This window comes from Myotis nattereri, assembly GCF_964212035.1.
Source record: "Myotis nattereri genome assembly, chromosome: 3".
NCBI lineage: Eukaryota > Metazoa > Chordata > Mammalia > Chiroptera > Vespertilionidae > Myotis > Myotis nattereri.
Genome location: NC_138077.1, coordinates 415,617 through 427,861, shown reverse-complemented (window position 1 = coordinate 427,861; position 12,245 = coordinate 415,617). Strand labels below are relative to the sequence as shown.

The 12,245-nt window shown below is 60.2% G+C and overlaps 1 protein-coding gene across 1 annotated transcript in view; it reads left to right on the top strand.

Annotated features, from left to right (window-relative positions):
* The window catches only part of GRIK1 (glutamate ionotropic receptor kainate type subunit 1), a gene marked incomplete at its 5' end in the record, with an annotated part of 111,016 nt that extends 99,399 nt beyond the window's left edge, over nt 1–11,617 (top strand). The window contains 3 exons of the mRNA XM_081088525.1: nt 3,425–3,650; nt 6,614–6,864; nt 10,347–11,617. Coding sequence (XP_080944651.1) covers nt 3,425–3,650; nt 6,614–6,864; nt 10,347–10,577 — 708 coding nt within the window. The 3' untranslated portion in view covers nt 10,578–11,617. The remainder of the gene's footprint in view (nt 1–3,424; nt 3,651–6,613; nt 6,865–10,346) is intronic.
* Nucleotides 11,618–12,245: the final 628 nt, after the last annotated feature.

The following is a 12,245-nucleotide window of genomic DNA, read 5'->3' as shown; positions in this document are numbered from 1 at the left end:
ATTTATCAGATCACCTTTTATAGGCTGACAAAGGTCAATACAAAAATGTCTCAGTGTTAGTGGGCGGCTGTGGAGACGTGACCAGTACACACAGATGTTCCTGGATCGATACTGTCTTCAGGCACAGGACGGTGTAGTAATTCACGCTGCGACCAACAGGATCACAGCTTCCGTGCAGACCCCACGACCTGGGTGAAGAAAAGGGGGTGAATCTGAGTAGATGAAGCATTCGAGGGATGTGCCTCTGAAATGGAGGTTCTTTCCGACCCGAGGCCGTCTCCCGCTTCCGAATTCACAGATGGTTTACCCGTCGCACCTGGTGCCCGGCACCTGCAACCCCGGGGCCTGTGGCACAGTCGCCGCCGAGGAGAGAGCGACTCTGTCCGCATTTCCTTCTCGGGCTCCGCTAACGTCCGCCGCCTTCCTGACGTCCCCGCCTCCTGTCGCGAACCTCCGTCCTCCGTAAACGTGTAAACGCGGCCGTTTCAATGAGCCCATTTCTCAAGTCTTTGGCAGCGTCCGCGTTTCATGCTTCTAAAACAATGATTTCCCCTGAAGGCCGTTTCCTGGCGGAGAATGATGTGCCCGGCTTTGCCCAGGACAGCTGCCCCCCCAAACCCCCCTCGCACGGCCGCTCGGCTGGCACCTCAGCAGCATCGGAGGGTCCCGCCCGAGTCGCACGGCAGGAAGCGGCCTGACCCACGGCCCGCTGTCCTGGCCACGGGATCGATTCGCAGCGCCTGCGGGTGGAGGACTCACGGCCGTCGTGAGCGAATGGCGCCCGTGAAGCGCGGTGTCTGTGGGGACTGTTTACTGAAGTGTCGTTTGTCTCACAAGACCTTCCCCCAGGCTCTCCGGACAGAGGCCCCGTCCTCTCCTGACTCGAGAAGCCGACAGCGTCCACCTCGGTCTTCACTAGAGGCAGGCGCCCAGGGAGCCGGGAAGAAGCACGGACGTGGCCACGCGGAGTGGGCCCCACGCCGGTTCTCAGCGATCGCCCTCCTGAGCTCGTCGCCTGTGCCCGCCGAGGCGCTGGCTGGTGTGTGGGCCCCGGTTTGAGGGTGACAGTGGCGTCAGCGTGGAACTACCAGTGACTCCCATCAAATCTCATCTCGCAAAGAGGTGGAGGGAGTGTTGATACAAAGGAAGACAGATGAGGGGGGGGGGGGAACTACGGAAATTACTGTAACATGGTAGTCACAGATCGCCATTCGAAAGAATAGAGAGTCCACAGCTGAGCAATATGGAAACGTAGGCAGTATATTTTAACAAGGAAAGAAGATAGCAGACAGAGGAATATGCAGGTGTGTATATAATACATCGCATGTGTGGCTTATTATTAAATCTATCCCCCAAAACGAAGAATGAGGGAAGAGGCAAAAGCATAGAACACTTTGAAATAAAATGCTCGGACTCCATCACCTAAAATCTGGTTCCAATCAAAAATTGAATGTATCTGTAAAAGGCAAATAAACACGCGTGTAAGAGTTTTCTGACCTGAATTTTAATTTGCAAAGAACATTTGTATTCGGGGTTTTCTAGAAAAGGTGAGCGTGAATGCAGGTCTTTCAGAAACGGAGGGGAGGCGGCCCGTGACTTGTGCCGGCCGCTCCCAGGACAGGCCCACCGGGCAGGGGTGAGCCAGGAAGTGTGACGTCCGTGAGGCTGCTGAAGGGGCCGGCTGAGGGGCCGGGGGTTCGGTGAGTCCCATCCTGGGTGAGCCCGGGGCCTCGAGGACTCGCTGTAATGCCCACAGCTCGTCAGCTACCCCTTTCACTGATGCCAAGGTCTTCCTTCTGTCACCGGGAGACCCCGGGGGCTCAGGCTGCCTGTCGCTGTGTCCAGTCATGAAGGCCGGTTGCATCCTATCAGGCGTTTACTGACAAGGCCAGCCCACCAAGAAGACAGGCGCTTACAGCATCAATCCCTGCCTTCCAGCAGGTGCAGGGGACAGGCCTATAAGGGGACAGGGCTGGGGGAGGCTGGGGACGGGATACAGCTACATGCAGGCTGGGGGGTCCATGGACGTCAGCTATTGTCCTTAGTCATCGGTGACAAGATGATGGTGATGAGATGATGGTGATGAGATGATGGTGATGAGATGATGGTGAGGAGATGATGGTGATGAGATGATGGTGAGGAGATGATGTGGATGAGATGATGGTGAGGAGATGATGGTGAGGAGATGATGGTGAGGAGATGATGGTGATGAGATGATGGTGAGGAGATGAGGTGGATGAGATGATGGTGAGGAGATGATGGTGAGGAGATGATGGTGATGAGATGATGGCGATGAGATGATGGTGAGGAGATGATGGTGAGGAGATGATGGTGAGGAGATGATGGTGAGGAGATGATGGTGAGGAGATGAGGTGGATGAGATGATGGTGAGGAGATGATGGTGAGGAGATGATGGTGATGAGATGATGGCGATGAGATGATGGTGAGGAGATGATGTGGATGAGATGATGGTGAGGAGATGAGGTGGATGAGATGATGTGGATAAGATGATGGTGAGGAGATGAGGTGGATGAGATTATGATGAGGAGATGATGTGGATGAGATGATGGCGAGGAGATGATGGTGAGGAGATGATGGTGATGAGATGATGTGGATGAGATGATGGTGAGGAGATGAGGTGGATGAGATGATGTGGATGAGATGATGGTGAGGAGATGATGTGGATGAGATGATGGTGAGGAGATGATGTGGATGAGATGAAGGTGAGGAGATGATGGTGAGGAGATGATGTGGATGAGATGATGGTTTGACTCCTGAGGGTCAGCCTGACCCTGCCTATGGGTTCTGCTTGCTGGATTCACAGCTGAGTCACCTCCTCCATTGCTTTGCACAGGCCTTGAAAGGAAATTTAAGAAAAACTTAACCCCTATCCACATATGAGAAGCTTAACCCCTTGCACAGAAGTGTATGTGTTCTAAGATCTAAAATAATATGATCACTTTTCAGATCAACCGAGGTGCCCTGTCTATCTGTATATATAAAAGCCTAAGGGACCAACCGTCTGGTCACTGTGACACACACACACCACCAGGAGGCAGACGCTCAACACAGGAGTTGCCCCCTGGTGGTCAGTGCACTCCCACAGCCAACCTCCCGTGGCCCCAATCAGCCCGATTGCCAGCCAGACCAAGGGACCCCACCCATGCACCAGGCCGCTAGTCAGATTATGAGCCCCCCCATAGCTTCCCTCACTGAGACCCACAGAAGCACCGATGACCAAGCAGCCCCTTCACGCCTCCCGCCTGGGCCGGCAGGGAGCTGGGTTCTTCTCGGCGACCCACCTGCAGGCCCAGGACCTGCACGGGGTTTCCCTCCCGAGGGCGAAGGTCTCCCCTGCACTGTTTGAACCACCGGCTCTGCACGGCCTTGGGACCATGTTCTCAGCCCCTCCCTGTCCCTGCAGAAGTCCAGGATCTCCACCTACGAGAAGATGTGGGCCTTCATGGGCAGCCGGCAGCAGACGGCCCTGGTGAGGAGCAGCGAGGACGGCATCCAGCGCGTGCTCAGCGCCGACTACGCGCTGCTCATGGAGTCGACCAGCATCGAGTACGTGACCCAGAGGAACTGCAGCCTCACACAGATCGGGGGCCTCATCGACTCCAAGGGCTACGGTGTGGGGACCCCGATGGGTAAGAGGCAGAGCGTCAGCCCAGCCGAGGCTGAGGAGGCGCGGGCACCGTGGGGCATGGCAGGGAGCGTGGTAGGGAAAGCGGCGGGGAGCGTGGCGGGGAGCGTGGCGGGGAGCGTGGCAGGGAGTGTGGCAGGGAAAGCGGCGGGGAGCGTGGCGGTGAGTATGGCAGGGAGTGTGGCAGGGAGCGTGGTAGGGAAAGCGGCAGGGAGCGTGGCAGTGAGTGTGGCGGGGAGCGTGGCGGGGAGCGTGGTAGGGAAAGCGGCGGGGAGCGTGGCAGTGAGTATGGCGGGGAACGTGGCGGGGAGCGTGGTGGGAAGTGGGCTCGGGAAATCTGCTCCACCTTCCAGGTCTCCGAGGCCTGAGTGGACTGATCGCTGAGGCAAACGCCCCCTAGGTCGGAGGCCTGTTCTGAGTCTTCAGTCCCAGACACGTAACCGAGTAAACTCTGAAGTCACTACTCCTTTCACGTTCTAGTGTCTGGTTGAGCCCGTAGGTTTCTATTATTCACGTTCTAGCATCTGGTTGAGTCTGTAGGTTTCTATTATTTTACCCCAAAGGTCTTAACAAGAACATCTTCTGGTTAATTTCCTTGGCGTTATTTTCCCGTTCCTACACGTGCCTATGTACTTTTTCTACCTTAAAACTCCGGGTGGGGCACATGCCTGGGTTGTGGGCTTAATTCGATCCCCGTAGAGGGTGTGCAGGAGGCAGCTGGGTGTTTCACTCTCACATCAGTGTTTCTCTCTCTCCCCCTCCCTTGCTCTCTCTGTGAAAATCAATTTTAAAAAATCTTAAAAAAAACCACAAACCTTGCGATTGAGTGTAAAATACTCTGCGTGCCCTTAGAGGAGCACCTGCCCTTCCTCAGTGCGACTGTCTGTGGACTAAACTATAAAACTGGAAACCTGACCTCTTATCGTTCTGTCTTCCACCCTTTACCCCACCTCAACCGCCTGTGCGCACCCCCTTTGCCCCCCAAGCCCCCTGCCTGGCAATAAGGATAGAAAATGACAAGGTGGGTCCCCCCACCTGTGAACTGTGCCTGTGGGAGGAGCCTTTGGGTGGCTGTTTCCTCACTGAGTGGAACGTCACTCTGAAGCCAGTGTTTCTGGGGGCGGAGGGGCGGAGGGGCGGGGGGGCAAGGGGCTCCGTCTCCAACCCCCTGAATGCACGGGGCCCTTTGAGCGTCCCTGCGCCCCATGCGGGAGGCGGCCTGGAGGAATCGCTGTTTTGCTAGAAAGATGTGAGCGAGCAGTTCAGCCAGGGCTCGGCCATCGGCACCCGTCCGGACGCACACGCCAGAGTGGGGGCGCCTTCCCTCGCGGGTGAGAAGCAGCGCATTTGGGGGCTTGTCATCGGGCGGCGAGCCCGTCACCCTGTCACCCCACAGGCTGTGGAGGGAGGCTGGGCCGATGGGCCTCCGGCGGGAAGTGGCTGTAGGACGGATTGCGGGGTGATTCCTCCTGTGAGGAATCGACGGTTAAGCGAGATCAGCTGCTCTTCAGGGTGAGCCGTGTGCACCCACGTGCACAGCCAGTGTCACTCAGGGCATTTAAGCAGCAACAATGACTGAAGGTGAAATCTATTCGGATCTAGAACATTCCCTGCTCGCCCGGCTGCCGTGGCTCCGTGGCTGAGCGTCGACCTAGGAGCCAGGGGGTCACGGCTGGACCCCGGTCAGGGCACAGGCCCAGGTTGTGGGCTCGGCCTCCAGTGGGGGCGTGCAGGAGGCAGCCAGTCAGTGATTCTCTCTCGTCATTGATGTTTCTCTCTCTCTCCCTCTCCCTTCCTCTCTGAAATCAATAACAATAGGTTTTAAAATATAATAAAAATTTTAAAAAATAAATAGAAGGGACGGACACTGTGGACAAGGGTTCACCTCAGCCTTCGAAGGACAGGCTTGAGCGTTCGTGCCCTTGGCCAGTCAGGGTGGAGGGTTCCTGCCAGCCACAGTCGGTGGGTCCCTGTGAGACCACCCTCCCTCCGCCCCTGTGGTCCCCCAGGCTCCCCGCTCCCCCCGCTCCGCTCCGGGACAGAGTCCCTCATTCCCTCCCCCTGTGCCCCCCAGCCCCCCCGCTCCCCCCGCCCCCCTACTCCTGGACAGGGTCCCTCACTCCCTCCCCCTGTGCCCCCCAGGCCCCCGCTCCCTCCACCCCCCATTCCTGGGCAGGGTCCCTCACTCCCTCCCCCTGTGCCCCCAGGCCCCCTGCTCCCTCCACACCCCCATTCCTGGACAGGGTCCCTCACTCCCTCCCCCTGTGCCCCCAGGCCCCCGCCCCCCCATTCCTGGACAGGGTCCCTCACTCCCTCCCCCTGTGCCCCCCAGGCCCCCTGCTCCCTCCACACCCCCATTCCTGGACAGGGTCCCTCACTCCCTCCCCCTGTGCCCCTCCAGGCCCCCGCTCCCCCTACCCCCCCCCCATTCCTGGACAGGTTCCCTCACTCCCCGTGCCCTCCAGCCCTCCCGCTCCCCCCGCCCCCCATTCCTGGACAGGGTCCCTCACTCCCTCCCCCTGTGCCCCCCAGGCCCCCCGCTCCCCCGCCCCCCCATTCCTGGACAGGGTCCCCTCACTCCCCGTGCCCTCCAGCCCTCCTGCTCCCCCCACCCCCCATTCCTGGACAGGGTCCCTCACTCCCTCCCCCTGTGCCCCCCAGGCCCCCCGCTCCCCCGCCCCCCCATTCCTGGACAGGGTCCCTCACTCCCTCCTCCTGTGCCCTCAGGCCCCCGCCCCCCCATTCCTGGACAGGGTCCCTCACTCCCTCCTCCTGTGCCCCCAGGCTCCCCGCCCCCCCATTCCTGGACAGGGTCCCTCACTCCCTCCCCCTGTGCCCCCAGGCTCCCCGCCCCCCCATTCCTGGACAGGGTCCCTCACTCCCTCCCCCTGTGCCCCCCAGGCCCCCGCTCCCTCCACCCCCCCATTCCTGGACAGGGTCCCTCACTCCCTCCCCCTGTGCCCCCAGGCTCCCCGCTCCGGGACAGGGTCACCATCGCCATCCTGCAGCTGCAGGAGGAGGGGAAGCTGCACACCATGAAGGAGAAGTGGTGGCGAGGCCGCGGCTGCCCCGAGGAGGACGGCCAGGAGGCCAGCGCCCTGGACGTGGAGAACATCGGCGGCATCTTCGTGGTGCTGGCGGCCGGCCTGGTGCTGGCGGTGTTCGTGGCCGTGGGCGAGTTCCTGTACACGTCCCGCGGGAGCAGCGATGCCCAGCAGGTGAGCCCCTGCTCCCGGGCCTGGGCGCCTGCCGTCTGGGTTACCGTCGCGAGTTGGGGGAGCTGGGGGGCGCTCGCCCCTTTCTGTAACGGTCTGTGGACTTCGATGCCCAGAAGTGCCATTGCTGAGTTAGAGCAAAGATCTGCCGCGTCCCTGGCAGGGCTGCTGGCCTTCCTCTGCCGTGGACGTGGCCGTGGCCGTGGACGAGGGCAGCCGTGCAGGTGGCATCCAGTGAGCGCTTCTCCGAGCGAAGGGAAGCAATGCAGGCTCCGTTGCTTCTGCGGCGGAGACCTGCTCCTCAGATGAGCGAGGACGGGATAAAGCCGGTCCAGGAGGGAAGCAGCACCTCCCTTAGGCCCGTGCTGAGCCACGCGGCCATGCAAAGCGATTTATGTAAAGATGCAAACACGGTGTCCCCGACCTGAGCGTGGACCCCTCGGGGTCTGACCAGAAAGGACAGCGCCCGTGTATTTCCTTGGCCAGGGGCACGATGAGCCACCCGAATGGCGAGAAAACGTGTGAGACACTATTTTCCAAATCGCAGTTAGGATGAAGGTTGCTTTCAACCGTCAGCCATGGTTTCCTATGATTATTTTTGACGGAAATCACACAGGAGCTTACAGGCCTCTGGGAGGACGATTGTGGTTACGATGGTTCCTTCACAAACAGACGAGAGTAAACAAGCTCCGGCCTCGCGGGGTACAGGCCACCGCGGAGTCAAAGGTGCTGCTCCTTGCAGGGCTGACTTGACGCTCCGCTGTCACGCCTTCGAATCCTTAATAATTCTGAACGGGGCTCCAGCCCGGCACTGGGCCCAGGCTCTGCAAACGTGGTGGCCGTTCCTGCCGAATCTCGCTCTATCTCACTTCCCTTTCGCGGGAGCTCCCCAGCAGCTCCCCAAGCCAGCAGGGGGGTGGGGGGTGGTTAGGGGTTGAGGATAACAGGCTTCATCAGGAAAATGTGCCCCCAATCTCCAGGCAGCTGCGAGAGCCCTGAGCCCCGTCCTGGGCCTCCAAGGGAGACTGTCTTTCCGTAAAGGGGGAGCCGGCCTGGTTTAACCTTCAACTCGCTCTGGAGGCGTCCTGTTGGTGGACGCCTGTGTCACGCTTTGCTGTGCGGCTCACGCGTGCCCACTGTGCTGGCTGTGACGTCATCGCGTGCTCATGGTAGCTTCTGGCGTATTCGTGTTTCTCCGCCTCCTCCTTTCCTCTGCCTGCGAGGCTTTGTGTGTGCTGCACGGACCCCGTGTAAGCAAACCCATCGGCCGCTCCGCTCGGGGACCACTCCGTCCAGGATGTAGAAGGTGGCAGATCAGCTCGAGAGGCGAGAGCATGCGGACACACCATCGTTCACACTGTGTAATCGGTTTAGAAAGAAAGGTGCTCCGGTGGAATTCCCCTCCTAATCGGTGTCACGATGCTCTTCGTATCCGCGGAGCGTAAGCGACCGTCACTCCCTGTCCCGTCCCCGTCCCCAGGAGAGTGAAGCTCACGCGCTCTGTTCAACGCTGGAGACCGAGGGCACGGCTCTTGGAAATGGCCTGAGGGCGGGGGCTCCGTGGGCCGTGTTTGCAGGATCTGCTCTCCCACCCGCATCCCTCAGTCCTGTCTTCATGCCTTAAAATTAAGCCTCTGTTTCCTGAAAAAGTAGATTCAGACGTTCAACTGTGCAAAGCGTGACGACAAAATGCTGATTCTGTGGGATGGGTTCATCTTTCTCTCACTCCCTCCCTCCTCTCCCTAAGGTCCTGCCGATCCCGTTCCCCAGGGGGCCCCGTCTCCATTCTGACTCAGTAACAACGCTCTTTCCATTCCAACCCTCTTCACTCGTCAGATGGATTATAGGACAGAGACTCACAGACGCTCAGATCTTAAATGTGCAGACTGTGACCACAGGACGAAACGGAGCCTCTGGTGTCACAGGGAAGCCGGCTGGTCATCCTTCCCTGGACAGCAGGGCTCGGTCGGCCACGGTCCAAGGGACACCCCCTCACACCAGCCACGGTCCCGGAGACACCCACTCACACCAGCCACGGTCCCAGGGACACCCCCTCACACCAGCCACGGTCCCGGAGACACCCACTCACACCAGCCACGGTCCCGGGGACACCCCCTCACACCAGCCACGGTCCCGGGGACACCCACTCACAGGACAGAGCTGCTCCCACTCACAGGACAGAGCTGCTCGGGGAGCAATCTCCTCTGAGCATCGTGCCCTCTCGCTGCTCTGGCTCCCCGGCCGGCCGCGTGGACTCACTCCCCGGGAGAGGACGGGCGAGAAGCAGAGGCAGGCGTTGCCAGTATCAACTCTTCTGTGGAACCGAATGGGGTGCCGCTTTGCAAAAGCACACGTCACACATGGGCGTGCAGGGGGCACGCTGGGTGTGTGTGCTTTGCACACACAGGACACCGAGCCTCCTCTCAGGCCTCGCGCCCGGAGGGCTTGCTGGGTCCGGCTGCCACGTGACATCAGCCAGCTCCACACTGTGAGCCTGTGAACAGGAGCAAGGCTCTGACCTTCCCAGGGGGTGTTTTAAGAGTAACATCAACGAAAACAGCCTGGCCGCGTGGCTCAGGGGTTGAGCTTTGACCTAGGAACCAGGAGGCCAGGGTTCGATTCCCGGTCAGGGCACAGGCCCGGGTTGTGGGCTCGATCCCCAGTGTGGGGCGTGCAGGGGGCAGTCGATCCATGATTCTCTCTCATCACTGATGTTTCTCTTTCTCCCTCTCCCTTTCTCTCTGACATCAATAAAAATGTTCTTAAAACAAAGAGTAATGTCAACAAAACAATCCCCCCTTAATGAGATCCCTCCAGGCAGGAATGTGTCAGAGACCCCGTGGCTGGGAGAGAGACCGGGGTCCTGTCGGTTCGTCCGCCTTCCACCCCCCGTGCATGCGAACGGCGTGGTGAAACCCACAGACACGCGCCCTCTGCATCCACGTGCGTCCGCGATCACCGCTGCCCCCGTGTCGCTCACGCACACATTCGCTTCCATCCCACCCTCCGCCCCTTCCCTGCTGCTGGCCGGTCTCTGTGTGTTTTCCACAGAAAATATACAATTTTAAATGGTGCTTTCCTTCTTTTTCTTGATCAGAAAGGAAAGTCACCAAGAATTAGATTGTATTTTAGGAACAGAGCGAGGCTCAGGAGGGAAAAGGGCAGAGCCTGGTGCAGCGAAGGTTTGCCCACTCTCTCCGGCGTCCCCCGAGGGTCCGGGCCTGGGTCACCTCAGGGGGCAGGGGCTTAGCTCTCCTCTCGGCGCAGGCAGGGCACGCTGTCCGCTCTGAGAGCGCCGGGTGGTCTGTGTCGCTGCATCTGCAAATGAAACCCCCACGTTCGCCCGCTGCCTCAGTTTCTCCACGCGGGAGAGGTGGAGCCCGGCTGGCGGAGGTGTGGGCACTGGCGGGCGCGTCCTGGTGTCGCACATGCCTGGGCAGCGGGACGGGAGCCGGTTAACTGACCCCTGTCCTCTGCCTCCCCAGTGCCTCTCCTTCAACGCCATCATGGAAGAGCTGGGCATCCCACTGAAGAACCAGAAAAAGTTAAAGAAAAAGTCGAGAACTAAGGGGAAATCTGCCTTCGCCAGTCTCCTCACTTGTCACCCGAGACGGACTCCACGGAGGGAGGCGGCGGGGCCCCCCAGGACGGCGCCCGCGGGCAGCTGCCAGGCGGCCGGGGGCTCGCACCTCGGTTCCTGGAGAAAGGGCTTCTGACGAGCGCGTGAGGCTTCCCGCCACCCGCACGCGGCCACCCTCACGCGGCCACCCTCACGCAGCCACCTGCACACAGCCACCCACAGGCAGGGCCACCCTCACGCAGCCACCCACACGCCACCCGCAGGCAGGGCCACCCTCATGCGGCCACCCACATGCCACCCGCACGCCACCCGCACACGGCCACCCGCACGCGGCCACGCACACAGGGCCACCCGCACACAGGGCCACCCGCACACGGCACCCACACGCGGCCACCCGCACGCGGCCACCCGCACGCGGCCACCCACACACGCCACCCGCACACGGCCACCCACACACGGCACCCACACACGCCACCCACACACGGCCACCCGCACGCGGCCACCCGCACACGGCCACCCACACACGCCACCCACACACGGCCACCCACACACGGCCACCCGCACGCGGCCACCCGCACACGGCCACCCGCACACGGCCACCCGCACGCGGCCACCCGCACACGGCCACCCGCACACGGCCACCCGCACACGGCACCCACACACGGCCACCCGCACGCCACCCGCACACGGCACCCACACGCGGCCATGCACACAGGGCCACCCGCACACAGGGCTACCCGCACACGGCACCCGCACACGCCACCCGCACACGGCACCCACACACGGCCACGCTCACACGGCCACCCGCACATGGCCACCCACACACGGCCACCCGCACATGGCCACCCACATGCCACCCGCACACGGCCACCCGCACACGGCACCCACACGCGGCCACGCTCACACAGGGCCACCCGCACACAGGGCCACCCGCACGCGGCCACCCGCACACGGCCACCCACACACGCCACCCACACACAGCCACCCACAGGCAGGGCGGGCTGTGTGTACAGAGACAAGCCACGCCAGCATTTAGAACGCTCACGACCCCATGATACCCGGAAGGTGGCACCACTTCTTTCTAAATGAACTGTGCTCGCGTGTCTGGCCTGTCTCTCCCCCAGGGAATCGCTGTGTGTGTTTCTAACGATGAGTAAATGCAGGGTTTTTCCAGAACGAGTCTGAGTCGATCTGTCCCCCACTCACTCCACTCGGTTTGGCTGCCGGGGGTTGTCAGCTGCCAGGTTTGCTGCGTTGTGAGTCCTCTCACATGCTCAGTCGATTCTGGCCAAGTTGAGGGCAATGCTTTTCATTTACTCCCAAGACCTACTTACTGGAGTGAAGGAAACCATTCATCTCTGTGTTTACATTTTAGTTTAGAAATCGCTCCAATGGCCCTGGGAACATCGGTGAGGGTAAGTGCCAGGAGCCGGTCGATCCTTGCTGTTTCAAGGGACCTGGCGTATATGGCATACTGTTCTTAATATGTTTGCTCACCTTCTTGGCACTATGTGTTTTAACCAAGGTCACCTCTCTGAGAAAGGTTGTTTCCCCAGGTAGGGATTTTCCCCTGAAGTTAGGGAGGGAATAAAACCCCTTAACTAAGTGCCAGGTGGGTAATTAATCACTTTAACTACGAACAATCATGCTTAAGCTACATAATCTTTACTCCCTGGAATGGAGATAAGAAACGCCCTAACCTTTGGAATAGAGATTGATAGGATTGGAATCAACTGGTATAAATACAGATGTAACAAGACAACAGGACACAGAACCTAGACACAGAATCTAGACACAGAACCTA